Source organism: Pygocentrus nattereri, chromosome 16 (assembly GCF_015220715.1).
Source record: "Pygocentrus nattereri isolate fPygNat1 chromosome 16, fPygNat1.pri, whole genome shotgun sequence".
Taxonomy (NCBI): Eukaryota; Metazoa; Chordata; class Actinopteri; order Characiformes; family Serrasalmidae; genus Pygocentrus; species Pygocentrus nattereri.
The window spans coordinates 5,054,913-5,073,763 of NC_051226.1; the positions used below are offsets into that span (position 1 = coordinate 5,054,913).

At 42.8% G+C, this 18,851-nt stretch overlaps 1 protein-coding gene across 1 annotated transcript in view; it reads left to right on the forward strand.

The window, feature by feature from the left end:
* atp8b1 (ATPase phospholipid transporting 8B1) overlaps nt 1–18,851 on the forward strand; it is a 72,749-nt gene that overhangs the window by 42,037 nt on the left and 11,861 nt on the right. Inside the window, exons 8-18 of the mRNA XM_037545777.1 lie at nt 507–577; nt 4,217–4,299; nt 4,595–4,753; nt 7,178–7,266; nt 7,475–7,665; nt 9,647–9,855; nt 13,461–13,504; nt 13,624–13,777; nt 14,441–14,632; nt 17,339–17,451; nt 17,581–17,745. Of these exons, the coding sequence (XP_037401674.1) occupies nt 507–577; nt 4,217–4,299; nt 4,595–4,753; nt 7,178–7,266; nt 7,475–7,665; nt 9,647–9,855; nt 13,461–13,504; nt 13,624–13,777; nt 14,441–14,632; nt 17,339–17,451; nt 17,581–17,745 (1,470 nt within the window). The remainder of the gene's footprint in view (nt 1–506; nt 578–4,216; nt 4,300–4,594; nt 4,754–7,177; nt 7,267–7,474; nt 7,666–9,646; nt 9,856–13,460; nt 13,505–13,623; nt 13,778–14,440; nt 14,633–17,338; nt 17,452–17,580; nt 17,746–18,851) is intronic.

An 18,851-nucleotide genomic window follows, 5' to 3' on the forward strand; every position in this document is an offset into this window, starting at 1 on the left:
ATTTCTCCCATTCCACCTTAAATGGAGCAGCTGTTCTGAAGCCTGAGGCACCAAGTCGTAACTGCTGCACGTTGAAACGACACAAAACTAAGACAATACAGTGGATGTCATAAATTTTAACGGAGAAAATTCTCACATTTGTGTGTTTCTTTGGTCGCTTGTGCAGCCGTCTTGCCGGTTTTTCTTTTCTTTCTCATAGTTTCTACTCTGAAACACCCCCTTCTGGAGAGCCATACAGCCCTAACCCTTTGCCCTCCCCCTCTGTCTCAACAAACACCAGGACACCTTACCTCTAGTCGTGAGCAGGCAAAACAGAGGGGTAGGGCTAAGTGGTAGGGGCGAGGGGTGAAATGGGATTGGGCCCAGGTGTTTGATTTTTTTTTTTTTCCCCCTTTCTTTGTTTTTTCTTGTTCACATTTACTTTCTCTATTCCATTTATGCTTTAATTTTGACTTAATTAATTACAGATTTAAGTTAACTAGTGATTCTTGTTTTAATTCATGTAGGCAGACATTCTGTTACTGTCCAGCACTGAACCAAACAGCCTGTGCTATGTGGAGACAGCAGAACTTGATGGGTAAGAGTCTTCTTTCATTCAGCTCTGTTTGCAGGTCCGTTTCAGCAGCTTTATCCGTTTGGGGAAATGTGTCGGAACTGAATCTTTCCAACCTACAGTTCAGATTTTACCATCAGATGTTTTTTATCACTTAAAAACAACTCTTAGTTGTTGGTAAGGACTGAAGCAGTGAGACTTTGAAAAAAAAAAATTAAATTGCATGAATTATGACTGAAAATATTAATTAATTAATTAATTAATTAAGAGACCCTTATTAGTCCCACAATGGGGAAATTTAACCCATCCGTGAAGTGAAACACCACATACACTCTAGTGAGCACACACACACTAGGGGGCAGTGAGCACACTTGCCCGGAGCGGTGGGCAGCCCTATCCACGGCGCCCGGGGAGCAGTTGGGGGTTAGGCGTCTTGCTCAGGGACACCTCAGTCATGTGCTGTCGGCTCTGGGGATCGAACCGGCGACCTTCCGGTCACGAGGCTGGTTCCCTAACCTCCAGCCCATTACTGCCCCATAATTGAAACAACCTTGAGTTGAAAGTTTAAAACAGGGTTTAGAAGTGCGTTTAGTGCAAAAGGCTGAATGATATACTGTAAATACCCAGATCTGAAAAAACTGATTATTTGGAAACGCTTAATTTAACAAAGGCTGCCTAAATAGAGACTTTATAACATATGCATAGACACTGAATAACATTGTACATGTTATGACCCTTGTGGTAATTGTAGCATAATATGAGATGTTTCATGAAGTGAATTACACTGAAATTGGCATAAGGGTCCTGAAACCTGAGTAGCGCACATTAATTCCGTTATAAAACCGTTATGAAGCGCTTATAAGGCCCAGACATATTTAGTTGTAATGTTCAGACATGTACTGTATCACACCTATGAAGGAGCTTTCAGACTAAATGATGAAAATTGTAGAATTCATACAGTGTGTCGTCTAGTTCTTCACTAGATCTCCAGTTCCATTACTTAAAATTGATGCCTTATAATGTGGTGTAATAAACATAATAACAACGTCAAGCATCTTACAGCGCAGAAGCTGTTCAGTGGCTTATACACGTGTTCTGATGTCCATGTTTAGGTAGCCTTGAAATAAACTGTTACTGATGGTTTCCGTCCACTGTCCTGATGAGCGTGGATGCTCTGAACTTAACTCGGCTGAAAGGCTCAGATAAACGCTACAGTTAATGGACTTAATGGACAAATGTTTGACTTGTGGGTGTTTTCATAAACACCACAAAGCCAAACACACATGACACGCGTGCTTTTTTTCTCTTGCCTTTTGATCGGGCCGTGTTTTTTCCGGCCCTATAACGTTTCACTGCTACGTCTCCTGATCTGCTGAACATGACGAGGATCCTCAACGGTCAATATTGATTTTGGGTTTTGTTTGAAATTGTAATGTTTCCGTGTTCAGAGAGACAGAGTCTAATTCTGGGTGTGTTTCATAAACTGACCCAGAAGCAACTGTGCTGCGATTGTACTGACCATGCAGACTCTGGCAAAAGACAAGTGAACTCGGTGGAAATGTCCATTGAAATGATTGACAAAATAAAGGGACAGGACTTGTTATCTTTACACAAAGTTTACTGGCACTTTTAAGGATGGTAAATAATAAACAATACAGATGCTACTACACTTCTGCTTCTGCTCCTAAATGCTGTAAATGTAAAGAGCATAAAATGGTTTCAGGAATAAGACAGTCCTCAAAAAAAAAAAAAAAAAAAAAAAAGTATAAAAGTTTCAGCTGAGTTGCAAAAATGTGGGCATCCCTGGTGAAATGACCGTCAAATTTCTACATGTAAATAATGCTGCGTTACATTACAGGCCTCAATGCTGAAAATCAGATGTTTTGCTCAGATCTGATCTCTCTAGCTCGATGGTTCACACTCGTTTAGGTAACAGACTCAAATCAGTCATTAACGTGATGAACCGGCGTCCTGAAATGACCCTCATGAGCTCCTCCTACTCAGTAACGTCACGTGACTGAATCACTGCATCATCAGCACAAACTAACGAGCAGAACGAGCTTCGCTGAGAAGATCATTAACTCTGATCAGCTCTCAGCTTCACTATTAGAGCCAGACGGAGGAGAAGAAGGTGAGATGAGCTGCTTCTCCACCGTTTACAGGCTTTACCTTCTGTTCAGCGCTGTTGCCATGGTAACACTGATGGTCACGTGCAGTGGAAAAAAGCGCCTGAATTGTGATCACATTAAGCCATGAATTGGATACGTATCCGATCTAGGACCACATATGAAAGGTTATGTTCACATTACCAGGTTGAAGTGCCGCAAATCTAATGTGACTCGGATCAGACGCTTTCAGGGCTGTGTGGACACAAATCTCAGCTTTTCAAATCCGACCTGAGTCACTTTCATCATTCAGCGTTACCATGGCAGCAGCGCCAAACAGCCGTTAAAGCCTGTAAACAGTGGAAAAGCAGCTCATCTCACCTTTTTCTCCTCCGTCTGGCTCTAATAATGAAGCTGAGCGCTGATCAGAGTTAATGATCTTCTCAGCGAAGCTCGTTCTGCTCGTTGATGCTGATGATGCAGTGATTCAGTCACGTGACGTCACTGAGTAGGAGGAGCTCATGAGGGTCATTTCAGGACGCCGGTTCATCACATTAACGACTGATTTGAGTCTCTTACCTAAACAAGTGTGAACCATCGAGCCAGAGAGATCAGATCTGAGCAGAAAATCAATGTGAGAAATGAGGCTTGTAATGTGAACGTAGCTGAAGTGGCTCAGGTTAGATTTGAAAACATCAGATTTGTGTCCACACAGCCCTGAAAACACCAGATCTGAGTCACATTAGAGCAAAAAATCGGATTCGCGGCACTTCAACCTGGTAATGTGAATGTAGCCTAGGTGACCACATCCTCTACAGAGAACACAATTTAACACACAGTTACTGTTTGTTTATTTGCTGAATTGAACATAATGGGGAAAACACAATATATAAACTATAGTCTGTACAAATTGTGTACAAATATTTGCAGTAAAAATGCCGTATTTCAGTTCTTTTGGATGTGTTCACTTATTTTCAGTCTTCTGTAGCTGCCAACTGTTCCCGTATAATCTAAAGCTTAAATTAAGGCCAAAATAGAGAGTTTTGTTCAGATATTGTCAAATTGTACTGTGATTATTTGTTGACTTGCGTACCAACAGTCCTTCCTCTTTCTGCTGAATTATCATCACAATCATCCTTACTGAGGAATTTTTTCTAAAACATTTACAACAACATACAGATGAGACCAAGAACTGCGACGTAATTAAACGGATCAATGCCAATCAGCAAATAACTGACAAATATATCTATAATATAACTGACTCGTTTTAATATTTTCATATAAAGCATCAGTGTGATGACCCTAACTGTCGGGTGTTTACCTGATTTTATGTTTGATTAACTGTATATAAGCTTTCTCCTTCTGACGTTGGCCACCCCACGACCAGGATTGCACCCCTGTTTATGTACAGCCAAAGTCACTTTACGGCGCATTAGTAATAACAACAGAGAAACCAAAGGGAAATAAAGAAGGTAAACTGTATAACCAAAATGAACAAGATAAGAAATGAGAAAAAATATTGAGATGTTTGTTTGTTTTCTATTTGTGTTCCTTGTAGAGAGACTAATCTGAAGTTTAAGATGGGACCAAAGGTGACTCATGAGAGACTTCAAGAGGAGAGTCAGCTGGCGGCTTTTGATGGTAAATATGAGCACTGTGGGCATGGGGGCAAAGTGTGTGTGCGTGCGTGTGTGTAAATAAATAAACAAACAAACACACACACACACACACGCGCGCGCACACACACACACACACACACACACACACATACATATATATATATATATATATATATATATATATATATATATATATATACACATACACAGTATATTGTATAATAGCTTCTTCTTGTTTCTAAAAATACTGTTACACAAATTTTTATTGCATTTAAAATACTTTAAGTACTACTGTAAGTGACATGTCTGCCCTCCAGCTATGATCTTGTGCGAGGAACCAAATAACCGGCTGGATAAGTTTACGGGCACCATGAAGTGGAGGAGGGAGATGTACCCACTGGACCTGGACAACATGCTTCTCCGAGGCTGCAAGCTCCGCAACACAGAGGAGTGCCGCGGACTCGTGATCTTCGCAGGTTAGAAAACTCTCTCTGACTCTCTGACACACACAAAGAAACACACGCTCACACACCAGCACTTCGGCATTGCCTGAGCCTAGAGGTGGCATTACGATGCTACAATGTCACCATCAATCATGTAGTTGCATGTAAGACACCCCTGGTCAAATGAAAGGTTTTGTTGGTTTTTCCGAGTGAAAATAAGTTAAAACAGCCTCTCGGTACTTAAACTGCAATGAACAGCTGGTTTGAAACTGGTTTCACCCCTTGGAAAAATTGGCCACAGCAAAACTGACTTTATGGTCAACATTCTTCATCATCTGGTGGGCTGGCGGTTACACCGCAGTTATACACACTTCCACGCAGTTCCACGCAGTTCCACACAGTTTTACGTAGTTCCACGCCAGTCATATCACCAAACACACCAGCTGCATTTCAGCCAGTATAAACATCCGGACGTCAGCTCAGCAGCTCTGATCCTAAGTGTTAATGAATGTGCAGTATAGAAAAGATTCCAGGTGTCCGGTTCGATTAGAAAGACTGAGCTCCTGGGGACGTTTACGTTTTGAGTATTTCAAGTATTCATGTAATATTTCAAGATTGTGTGTGTGTGTGTGTGTGTGTGTGTGTGTGTGTGTATATATATATATATATATATATATATATATATATATATATATATATATATATATATATATATATATATATATATATATATTGCATATTTTGAATACAAAAGGGTCTATAATAAGGGATTATAGCATTAATTAAAATTAAAGTTTATTGAAAAGGACAAATATAATTTGCTTCTTTACAAAACCTTCAAATCAGTAAGTAATATTCACACATTTGCATATCTGTATATCATTACTCCGTGAAAATCTAAAATTAAATGTCCAGTATTATATGCATATATGTATACAGACAAATAGACATATATACATACACACACCCATGTCCAAAGTTTGAGGGAGATTTCAGTGAATGCCTTATAAAACAAAAACGTTAGGGTGAGTAGAATTAGCATATTTTACCCATTTTTCCCAGTATATGTTTTGATCCTTTTGGATTTTTAGATGAAAAGTTATTTTTTCCATTATAAAAACATCTTGCCCAACATTAATCCAGTCTCTAGTTTTTGGTGGATTTGGTTGAAACCACTTTCTAGTTAATGCCTTTTTACATTGCCAGGAGTTCTCTAAATAGATATTCCCTTGAAGCAGCCCATGTATCCATGGGGGTGTTACCAAAATATAAAACATCAAATCTGAAGTCAGGGGGACTTCCAAAATGGCCTGTAATGCGCTGCGAATATCTCTCCAGTATTTTTCAATAACGGGGCATTCCCAAAAGATGTGGTAGTGATTAGCCTTTCGCGAACCACAATGCCTCCAACAAATAGGCCTGCCTGTGTAGTGGCTCTTCTGCCTTGGGGTTAAAAAAACCAGATTACGTTTCTCCAACAGAATTCCCTCCAAGTTGCAGAATAAGTGGATTTCACATTGTAGTGCACAAATACTCTCCCAGTCCTCCTTGGCAATATGGTTGCCACACTCATTTTCCCATTTTTCTTTAATATATAGTGTAGAGTCAGTGTCTAAATCTATAAATCCTTTATACAGCATTGAGATAATCTTCTTGAGTGTCTGTGAATGATATGCTGATGTACATATTTTAATAATACTATTATTATGAGGTTCCATAATTGTTGCTGATTTTATTTTCTGGTGAAAGTATTGTCTCACTTGAAGATATCTGAAGACGTCTGTTGTTTCTAGGCCATATTGGTCTTTTAAGGCTTGAAAACTCTGGAAATTCCCCTTATCCAGCATAGTACAGTAAGCAGAGAGACCAGCTCTAATTTGTTTTGATGACACCCCTGACACCCCTGGACTAAGCTCCCTCTGTCTCCCTCTGTCTCCCTCTGTCTCCCTCTGTCTCCCTCTGTCTCCCTCTGTCTCTCCCTCTCTCCCCCTCTGTCTCCCTCTGTCTCCCTCTGTCTCCCCCTCTGTCTCCCCCTCTGTCTCCCCCTCTGTCTCCCCCTCTGTCTCCCCCTCTGTCTCTCCCTCTGTCTCCCTCTGTCTCCCTCTCTCTCCCTCTCTCCCTCTCTCCCTCTGTCTCTCTCTGTCTCCCTCTCTCTCCCTCTCTCTCTCTCTCTCTCTCTCTCTCTCTCTCTCTCTCTCTCTCTCTCTCTCTCTCTCTCTCTCTCTCTCTCTCTCTCTCTCTCTCTCTCCCTCTCTCCCTCTCTCTCTCTCTCTCCCTCTCTCTCCCTCTGTCTCTCTCCCTCTGTCTCTCTCCCTCTCTCTCCCTCTCTCTCCCTCTGTCTCCCTCTCTGTCTCCCTCTCTGTCTCCCTCTCTGTCTCCCTCTCTCTCTCTCCCTCTCTCTCCCTCTGTCTCCCTTTGTCTCCCTCTCTGTCCCTCTCTCTCTCTTAATCTGCGCAGGAGCGGACACTAAGATTATGAGGAATGGTGGAAAGACGAGGTTCAAGCGCACCAAGATAGACTTCCTAATGAACTACATGGTCTACACGGTAAGTTAACTGTCCTTGAGCACCTTTGCAGTGACACAGATTAACGGCCGTGGATTATTCTCCGTCCTGGACGGTGTGGCGCCGTCAGTGGACAGTCACCACAGAGTCATTAAGAACAGGAGTATGTGCTCTTTGTGCTCTTCTGTTTGCGCTTCAACATCTTTAATGAGGAGAATCTGAACTGCCTGTTCCCTCCACTCTCTGTTAGATCTTTGTGGTGCTGGTCCTGGTGTGTGCTGGGCTGGCGATCGGACACTCGTTCTGGTATCAGGAGATCGGCAGTTTGGCTTGGTATCTGTATGATGGCAAAAGCGACACGGCCTCCTACAGAGGCTTCCTCAGCTTCTGGGGCTACATCATCGTCCTCAACACCATGGTGCCCATCTCGCTCTACGTCAGGTGAGACTGTAGTGCACTTATGCTCAATCTTATTTCGCCTCTCGTCCCTACCACTTAGCCTTTAACCCTTCATTTTGCGCGTTCATGTTTAGGGGTAGGGTGTCCTGACTGTTGGTGAGATAGAGGGGTAGGGCGAAGTGTTGGGGCTACGTGACCCCTACGTGGGGGGGTGCGGCAAAACAGCTGAAAAAGTGACCAAAGAAACACAAATGTGAGAATTTTCTCCTTTTAAAAATTGTGATATCCTCTGAATTATTTTAGTTTAATGTCATTTCAGTATATTATGAACATTTATTTTTTCATAACAAGCATAAAAAATCGCTAATAGTTTGCTGATCTTAGTTTACTTGTGTCTCAGTGGGTGGGAGGGTAAATGTGGGAGGTGTGAACATTTAGGCAGGCAGACAGGCAGGCAGGCAGGCAGACAGACAGACAGACAGACAGACAGACAGGCAGGCAGACAGGCAGACAGACAGACACGCACTCGCTCGCGTGATGCCGAAGGAAATATAGCAGACACACAACACAGGACAGGAATCGTAATAAGGGTGTAAACAATATAACAAGAAGAATAAATATAAAGATCCTCTCTACAGGCAGATAAACAAATAGAAAAACACCAATCTGGAATAAGATCCATAACCGGAGATGAAAGTGCAGGGAGCACTCTTAAACATGGCACTTTTATGCCAATTTCAGTGCAAAATTTCTGTTTAACATATTGAAAAAAAAATTAAGTATAAAATGTACCGCAACATTTGTACAGACTATGTTAGATTTTTTCCCCATTATATTAAAATGAGCAAAAAACAGTAATTGTGCAGTGACGTGCAGAGGTGTGTTCTGTGTAAGTGATGTGTTCACTTATTTTCACTTTGAAAGTCAACGAAAACGTAATTCTAGCAGGGAAGTCTTACACATGACTTCCTTTTACTGCTAGTGTTTACAGCCTTTAAACCAAAGGTGTCAGACTGGGTCACAAGAAGAGGGTGCAGGCAGGATGGAGTGGGTGGAGACGGGTGTCAGGGCTGATGTGTGACAGAAGGACAGCAGCAAGAGTGAAAGGGAAGGTCTACAAGACAGCAGTGCGTCCTGCTATGATGTGTGGTTTGGAGACTGTGGCTCTGTCTAAAAGACAGGAGGCTGAGCTGGAGGTGGCGGAGATGAAGATGCTGAGATTTTCGTTGGGAGTGACAAGGATGGACAAGATTAGAAATGAGCAGATCAGAGGGACAGTGAAGGTGGAGCAGTTTGGAGAGAAAGCCAGAGAGGCCAGGTTGAGATGGTTTGGACATGTGTTGAGGAGGAATAGTGGATATATTGGGCAAAGAATGTTGGAGATGGAGCTGCCGGGTAGAAGGAGAAGAGGTAGACCTCAGAGAAGGTTTATGGATGTAGTGAAGGTGGACATGGAGATGGTTGGTGTGAAAGTAGAGGAGGCAGTGGATAGGGCAAGATGGAGGCAGATGATCCTCTGTGGCGACCCCTAAAGGGAGCAGCCGAAAGAAGAAGAAGTGACCCTAATGAGTCCCGCAGCGGGGAAATTTCACCTGTGCATTGCAGTGAAACACCACATACACACTAATGAAGACACACACTAGGGGGCAGTGAGCACACTTAGCCAGAGCGGTGGGCAGCCGCAGTGCCTGGAGAGCAGCTGGGGGTCAGGTGTCTTGCTCAAAGGCACCTCAGTCACGCACTGTCGGCTCAGGGAATCGAACCGGCGACCTTCCGGTTACAGGGCTGGTGTCCTTCTTTCATAAATTCATAAATTTTTCCATGGAGAAGTGTTTGATGGTTCCTCCAGTCACGTTTGTGTTCAGCGTTTTTCCTTTTTTCTTTTCTAAAGTCAAAATTGTGTCAAAATGATTGAATTGAATTGAACTTTGGTGCAGGTTGACACACTAACGAAGAGTTCAGTCGTTGAGTTGGGAGTTGAATCGTTAACCGATCTCTCTGTCTCTGTTTCTCTCCCTCTCAGCGTGGAGGTGATTCGGTTGGGGCAGAGTAAGTTTATAAACTGGGATTTACAGATGTATTACGCTGAGAAGGACACGCCGGCCAAAGCCCGCACCACCACTCTGAACGAGCAGCTCGGCCAGATCGAATATATTTTCTCCGACAAGACGGGCACGCTCACACAGAACATCATGGCCTTCAAGAAGTGCACCATCGGCGGACGCACATACGGTAAGAGCTTAAGTGCTTAATAAGCTGCTTCTGTGTCGGACTGTTGGAGCACTTGTGGCGCCTGATGAGCACTGTCAGCCAAACAAGCCGGGATGTTGAGATTAGAGTGGGTTTTCATCATGGAGACAGATTGCTGCTCTGTTGCAGGAGCACAATGAGGAGAGCAAGTGCAGGTCTACGCCATCTGGTGGTTATGTTCAGTATATTTTGTAGCAGCCGTTCAAATTCCGCCGAAGGGAAGTTTGTGAAAGATGAATTTAATGAGTAATTATGTTATGAATTTAGGGATTATGAGGTTTTGTTCTGAAAGTGTGACCGTATGTTTATGTGCGTTTGGGCCACATTTATATTAGGAGAATCCAAAGGCATATTTCATATATGGTGAACAGTCATGCCACTGTAACCTAATTTACATTCACATTAATGACATTTAGCAGACGCTCTTATCCAGAGTGACTTACAGATCAATCATTTTGCACAGGTAGGCGAAGGTAGTGTTGGGAGTCTTGCCCAAGGACTCTTATTTGTATAGTGTGCAGTGTTTGCCCAGGCAGAGTATTGAACCCCAGTGTAGAAGGCAGAGGTGCTACCCACTATACTACACGAACCGTCTTTCGAGCTGGATTAGAACCAGCAACCTAAGGATGCCCATTTATAGCATCTACAGTCCTCCACCCTACCAACTGAGCTACCAACTGAGCTATCGGATCTATCTTTTGTATGATGAATTTTATTACACAAATTATAGAAAGCTTTTAACCAACAATCAATATATAATAACCGTGTAAGTAGCATAGTAACAAGCGGTTGATTAGATGTTATTTTCTTCTTTCATTAATTTATTTTGCTGTTTTGCTTCTTTCCTAATTTTTTTTGTGCAGATTAAAATTTTAAAAAATTCCCCCGGAGAATTTTGTCCATTTCAAAAGAAACTAAATAATTGGACTAAACACAGTGTTAAAATAAATAAATAAATAAACATGATCGATCATTTAATCAGAGCCGTTGCTTCACTTGCTTTTCCCCCTCGTCTGTATTTAATGTTTTATACGGATGGTAAAAAATAGTTTCTGTTCATTTTGCTCTTGTGGTGTTGTCTCCTATCCGGTGTGGACCAGAGGACGGGTTCCCCTTTTGAGTCTTGGATCCTCTCAAGGTTTCTTCCTCTTGCTCTTAGGGAGTTTTTCTTGCCACTGGCGACACTGACTGGGGCTCGAACCCAGATTTTTCTGTAGAGCTGCTTTGCGATGATGCCTCTTGTAAAAAGTGCTATGTAAATGAATTTGACCTGACCTGCATGAAGTCGAGTTATATATTGTGATGCATACTGTGTCTGCAAGGATCATGGTGTTATATTGTCCATCCTTACATTACATGCAGCTTTGTCCTCAGCCTGACCGAACGTGATCAGGGTCAGCAACCTTTACAAACAGTGTTAAAGCCTGGCTGCAGTTTGAGCTTGTCGCTGTAGGCTCGGGTGACTGGCTGTTGGATCCTGTGCCTTTAGGAAGATGGATATCTGACACTGGTTCACGCTGGTGGCTCTGTTCAAAACACTGTGTGTGTGTGTGTGTGTGTGTGTGTGTGTGTGTGTGTGTGTGTGGTAGTTTGTAGCTTGCAGCAAAATATGTTTGAGTCGGGTCATCGTCCATTTGAAGTGGAAATTCAGGTGGATACATTTTTTAAAACTCAAATTCTTTCACCCCAAATCTTAAAAATGTCTGAATATGTGTGTTAATATCTCCTGTATCCTCCCATCATATATGCAGAAAGGAGCTTCATTTACAGTCACTGGTTTTAAAGTGATTATGGTGTAACTCCAGTGACTCCAGTGAGATTCTGGTTAAAACTGAGGATTTTGTAAACTGGCTGACTCATTGGTGGTCAGGTGGCCAACGGTTTCAGATCAGTAATAAAAATGATGTTCATGTCATTATTTTGACAAAACCTTAATTACCCAGCCGTTAAAGCACAATAACACCAGTGACGCAGACGATCTGTGCTGCCTGATGAACAATATTAATAAATGAATGGAATATAGTGAGCGAGTGTGACTCGCCTTCTGAGCCTCGACCCAAAGAGGCAGTTTAATAGAGCTGAAAATACCGTGCAATAAGAGTCCTGATAACACCAGCGACCAAAATCTCTGTGACGGATGGGTTTTTAAAATAAAATGCATATTTTTAATGTAGTCCAACATTAATGATATAAAAATTAAACTTGAATCTATTTAATGCTTATTCTTCTAAAGTTAAACCTCTTAAAAATGTTGTTTTATGTTTGTTTTTTTAACGTTGAAAACGAGCTGTTTTACAAATGCAGAGCGACTACGAAACAGGGTGAAGATAAATCGGAGAATCATAAGAGAAAAGTAATATTATAATAATAATATTATAATAATCTTAGAGCAACTGTGTAAATGTACAAACCGACTTTAGGAGCTGTGCCTAATAATTTAAGCTTCTTTTTAAGCCTTGCGACAGATGGAGAGTGACCCAGTTACATTGTTGCCCACATCGTGATTTTATTTATTTATTTATTTATTTATTTATTATTTTTCAGCACTCAATTTATCATAGACTATCATATCTTTCTGGTATCTATTTGGACAGCCAAAGAACTGCTATCAAAAACTATGAATAGGATGATTTTATTAGTGGTTTCAAATTCTCCACTGCACTACATCCAAATGAACAGGACTGATTACGCTCTCTTTTTCATGAAAAATGCAGGTTTATGTTCGGCGAGTACTGATTTCATCCACTGCGTGCTCAGAAAAGCGCACTGTGACATCAAAAATCACAATAACTATAATAATAATATCATCATATTGCCCAGCCCTAAATATGATTCGCCTTGCAGCATATTAAAACACACCGAGCTCTTAATGTGACACGGGTGTAGCTGACTTCAAATCAAACTGACCTCTTCCTTTCCCTGTAGTCTTCCATCGTCTACATCTACATGACATTCGGCTGACGCTCTTATCCAGAGCGACTTGCAATTTGATCGTTTTACACAAGCAGGTGAAGGTGGTGTTAGGAGTCTTGCCCAAGGACTCTTATTGGTGTAGTGTAGGGTGGTTACCCAGGCGGGGGACTGAACCCCAGTCTACAGCACAGAACACTACACCAACCATCACCCCACCTTTAAAACGTCAGCAGCGCTTGGTGCTCAGAATGCGCACAGTGCACGATAAAGAGCATTCAGTGATTGGTTAGAGTGTAGGGTGTATGCTCATTACTGTTTGTTGATTTTTGAGTTGTTTTTATTTATTTTTTCTTGTTTTATTTTTGCTCTGGGCGTTCAAACATTTGCAAACGACTGTACAGGTCAGATTGTAATATTGTAAGATTCAAAACGACACACGCAGGTGTCTTAACGTAATGTAATCTCACTCAGCTGGAGATATATAAGCAAAATCACACGGTCTAGCACGAAGTCGGTATCGGTTATAAAATAATGGATATGTCTAGACTGGATAATAATGGATATGTCTAGACTGTTGCAAGTAGCATTGTTATTTTTCTGTCTCATTTTCTGGCAGTGTGTTGTGTATTTGATGCTGTGAGGCGATAACAGTGCTCTTTCTGTCTGATCTGTAGGGAACCCTATGAGTGCAGATGGTGTGGCGCTGGAGCGCGGGAAGGTACTAAGCTTCTAACACTCTCGGTTCGAATGCGTTTACAAAGACAGTGTGTCTGTTTTAATTGAGGGCCAGAAAACGATGTACTGTTGTTTTAATCTGTCCTGTCCTTCGCGGTTCAGCTTGCCGACTTCAGCTGGAATAAGTACGCCGACCGGAAGTTCCAGTTCTATGACGGTCACCTCATTTCGTGCATCTGCTCGAAGAAGGACGCTGAGATGATGGAGTTCTTCAAGCTGCTCTCTCTCTGCCACACTGTGATGGTGGAGCAGAAAGGTGAGAAGGCCAAGCGCAACTTCAGAAGGTCTGTGGTCAGGGGTTTGCAGGAGACGAAGCCTGGGGTGATTCATACAGATCTTTCTGTTTTCTCATCATAAGGCCACAAACACCCACGTGAATTGAGGGTTGCAGAAGGAGATGTAGTCTGGTTAACCTCTGAAATCACCAGGCTTATTACATACTAAGGCTCGTCATTCAGTAACTTTTAAAAGGGTTTCAATGCAAACTGGCTGAGCTATATTTAGGTTATAGAAGTGTGTAATAAAACTTAAATGACAGGTTTTCAAAGTGTGATACTCCATTCCAGAGAAACTTGGAACTGTTCACAGTGGTGGTGATGGGAACCAGACGTCTAAGTAATAATAAGTGATACTTTTTTAATCCCACAAACGGGGAAATTCCACCTCCGCATTTAACCCATCCGTGAAGTGAAACACAACATACACACTAGTGAACACACACACTAGGGGGCAGTGAGCACACTTGCCCGGAGCGGTGGGCAGCCCTATCCACGGCGCCCGGGGAGCAGTTGGGGGTTAGGTGTCTTGCTCAAGGACACCTCAGTCATGGACTGTGGGCCCTGGGGATCGAACCGGCGACCTTCCGGTTTTTATAATCAGCATGTTTTTTTGTTTTTTTTTTTTCTGCTGTGCCTTTCAGATGGTGAGCTGGTGTATCAGGCCGCGTCACCAGACGAGGGCGCTCTGGTCACCGCAGCACGTTGCTTTGGCTTTGTGTTCCTGTCTCGCACACAGGACTCCATCACTGTCAGTGAAATGGGCACAGAGAACACGTACGAAATGCTGGCTCTGCTCGACTTCAACAGCGACCGAAAGCGCATGTCCATCATCCGTGAGTGCTCTGACGAAATGGTTTTGGTCTCTCTCGATCCCTCGTTTTCTCTCTCACTTGCTTCCTTCCTTGCTCTTCATCGTCGTCATCCGTCAAATCAGCCTCTGCCTCACTTGCTTGTCCCCTTGCTCAGGAACTTGAGGAGTTTGTTAAATGTGTAGTCCAATATGTAAAAATTTAAAAGACATTATTTTATATTCGCCTAGTCCACACAGGCCAATGGCAAGTTTATTTATGCAGAAATGAAGAACATAAAAATAGATTTAATAGAGAAAATCAATTTTAAATTAGAAATTAAATTAGGATAGGTGAAAAAATCACATTAAAAGTTAGATTAGGATAGTAAAGTGCTGTTACAGAGGAAAATGGGTCTAGAAATGCTGACAGTGTCTAAATTGACCTGAAAGCTGCTCAAACATGAACGTTTTGAGCTGGATTTAAAGTGACCGGTGTCGGGACTATTTTAATGCCCTCCTTCAACTGGTTCCATTTAAGAGCAGCACAGTAGCGAAACGCTGCTTCTCTGTGTTCAGTCTTTACCTTCAGCAGGACTGACTAGTTCCTAATGAGCCGATAGTTCTGCTCAGCTCACATCGCTGTAAAATATCGTATCATATAAGTGTGCTGCTTTTACGCCATTCAGCATTTTAAAGTCCAGTAGTAGTATCTTAAAGTCTGTTCTGTAACAGAGTGGTATCCAGTAGAGGGATTTAAGAATATGGGGCTGATGTGTTTCTTCTTTTACTCATAGTGAGAAGCTGTTTGATTGTCTTTGTTGGGAGTCCAGTTAGGAGACCATTACAGTGATCAATCCTGCTAGAAGTAAAGGCGTGGATGAGCTGAATACAGTAATCTCTGTTTTGCCTCTGATCAACTTCAGAAAGTTTTGTACATTGAAACACATTGATACTAAGCTGGCGAAACGGCCCATTTTGAATTTGTCACAACCAAGAACAGCTACATTTGAAATGTTAGAGCGTTGTTCTAGCAGACCGGATATATCATAGTTATAAGTTAGCAGCACATATGCTTTACAACGCTGTGCAGTCCTCACCCTCAGATCTTTTCTTTTCCCACTTTACTATAAAACTTCATACTAATAATGTTTGCTATCCGGTGTCGACCGTAGGAGGATGGGTTCCCCTTCTGAGTCTTGGTTCCTCTCAAGGTTTCTTCCTCTTTTAGGGAGTTTTTCCTTGCCACTGTCGCCGCTGGCGACGCTCATGGGGGCTCGGACCCGGATTTTCTTTTCTTTTCTTTTCTTTTCTTTTCTCTTCTCTCTGTAATACTGATTGTTCTGTAAAGCTGCTTTGTGACAACACCTGTTGTAAAAAGCGCTATATAAATAAATTTTGCTTGCTTGCACATATACAATATAAAAGCATTTACTAAGTTATTGGAGTGAAAGATGTGGGGACAATGATTAAATGTCGTGCTGTTCCTGGCTGTCAGAAAGCAGCTATGTCATCAAAACCTTCCAAAGAATCCACACTTCCATCAGGAATGACTTTTTTTTTCTTATTCCTGAGGATCTTAGTTACACCTTAAGAATTGTCTGGGCCTGATTTACAGAGTTTAGGCCCCTTAGTTACAGTGAAAGGTGATGACAGCCTAAAGAGACGTTTATAGACAAATATATGCTCCCAACTTTGTCACAGCAGACTGCGTGCATGCACACAAAGTGAGCTCCATGTAGAGATGTTTTGATGAGTTTGCTATGGAGGAGCTCCAGTGGCCCGCACAGAGCCCTGACCTCACCCCCACTGAACACCTTTGGGATGAGCTGGAATGTTGCACATGACCCAGCCCTTCTGGTCAAACATCCTCTCAAATGCTCTTTTGACTGAATGGGCACAAAGACACACACCAAAATCTTGTGGAGGGGCCCCCCAGAAAAGTGTAATAGCCTCAAAGAGGGGCAATTCTACAGGGAGATTCACATGAAAGAGGCCCCGAATATTCTGTAATAACCTGCTAGGTTGAAGCAATCTGAACAAAACAGCATGCAATCTTAGCAGGATGGGGTTGTACGGTATTGAGCAGCCCGTCTCCATGATGCGAACTTATTGGGTCACCAATTCGTTTAAATAACGTCAGAGTGAATTGGGGAGGAAATATGGTCTTCGTGACGTACCCTCAAAAGAGTGCTATTCAGAAGATGGTACGGAAACGGGAAACGACAGGATCATCGATGCCTTCTTGTGGTGGAGGTCGTCTGCAAATGTCGCAGAACACAATAATTGATGACGTGCGGCATCACCTGCAGCAATCGCCTATGAAACCTCTGAGACGTCTAGCGCAGGAGACTGGGAGGTCTTGCTCAACATTTCCGAGAGCTGCAAAAAGGGCAGTATTGCATGAAGTGCTGCATCGAAATGTGTCTGGCAGAAAACGGAGATCACTTCCGGCTTCGTGTAATGCAATCGATTCCACACACGTCAAGGTATGTCGCGTATTTTTTGGTTCAGATTGCTTCATCCCAACAGAATATTCGGGGCCTCTTTCGAGTGAATCTACCTGTGTTTTAATGCCCATGATTTTGGAAAGGGATGTCCACACAGGTGTGATGCTCAAGTGACCCCTTTGAAATCTGAGAGATGAAAACTGGTCATGGAAAAAGGATTCTAATTGTTTTTGGTGCAGGAAAAGTGTGTGAGCCTTTTAAATGTGCAACCTGTTGATGAACTCCGTTCTCTGTGTGTGCAGTGAGGTTCCCTGATGGCCGTATCAGACTGTATTGTAAGGGAGCCGACACGGTGATCTACCAGCGACTCAATCCCAGCTCCAAACACAAAGAAACCACGCAGCATGCTCTGGATGTAGGTGTCTCTAAACTCACTTGTGTCGTTGAGACATGAAGCTTTGTAAAGGCTTCTCTGGGCATCAGGCTATGGATTTAAAAGAAACACGGTTTAATTCCTTGATTCTTTGCTCTCCTTCTGCTGCAGGGCTTTGCCAACGAGACCCTGCGGACGCTGTGCTTGTGTTATAAAGACATCAGTGCTGCTGACTATAACTCATGGGCTCAGAAACACAAGGAAGCCAGCGTGGCCATGAGCAACCGCGAGCAGGCACTGGACAGTGTCTACGAGCTCATCGAGACTAACTTGATGGTAAACGGGTTCGATTCAGAATTCCTTTGAGTTTGTATATATTGTATTTCTGGATGTTTCTTCACATACTGTTAACCTAGTTGTGGCCTTTTAGCTGTAGAACTGTTTATTAGATCTGCTATTTTATAAAATAGAAATGTGGCTTTACTGCCCAGGTGTCAAACACAAGGCCTGATTCCCAGTGTGCTGCACTACAGTACCCAGCATACACTGCAACATAACATGTGCTTCCACCCCTCCTTGCCAACAACAGTCAATAGGACACAGTCCACACCAGTCATAACACCAAACACACGAGCTGCGATTCAGCAGGCCAACTACTTCTACAGTTACAGACTGTAGCCCATCTGTTTCTCTGATACTCTGTTAGCTCCTTTTTACCCTGATCTTCAGTGGTCAGGACCCCCCATGGACCCTCTCAGAGCAGGTACCCTTTGGGTGGTGGATCATTCTCAGCACTGCAGTCACACTGGTGTGGTGGTGGTGTGTTAGTGTGTGTTGCGCTGGTCTGAGTGGATCAGACACAGCAGTGCTGCTGGAGTTTTTAAACACCTCAGTGTCACTGCTGGACTGAGAACAGTCCACCAACCAAAAACATCCAGCCAACAGCGTCCTGTGACCGCTGATGAAGGACTAGAGGATGACCAACACAAACTGTGCAGCAGCAGATGAGCTGTCGTCTCCGACTTTACATCTACAAGGTGGACCGACAAGGTAGCAGTGTCTAATAGAGTGGACAGTGAGTGGACACAGTGTTTAAAGCTCTGGCAGCGCTGCTGTGTCTGATCCACTCGTACCAGCACAACACAGCACTGAAGAACAGGGTAACAGAGTATCAGAGAAACAGATGGACTACAGTCTGTAACTGTAGAACTACAAAGTGCAGCTATACAGTAAGTGGAGCTGATAAAGTGGACAATGAGTGTAGATGCGGAGATGATGTGGCCGTGATGAAAGAAATGCAGCATTAGACGTTATGAGACAAAATATGGAGAGGTAGACAGACAGCAGAGGCAACAGAAAGTAGCTGAGATGAAGAAGGGCCTCAAAACACAGCAGGCGATGTTTACAAAAGCCACATCACAAAGTGTTAATGCAGTAAAAGC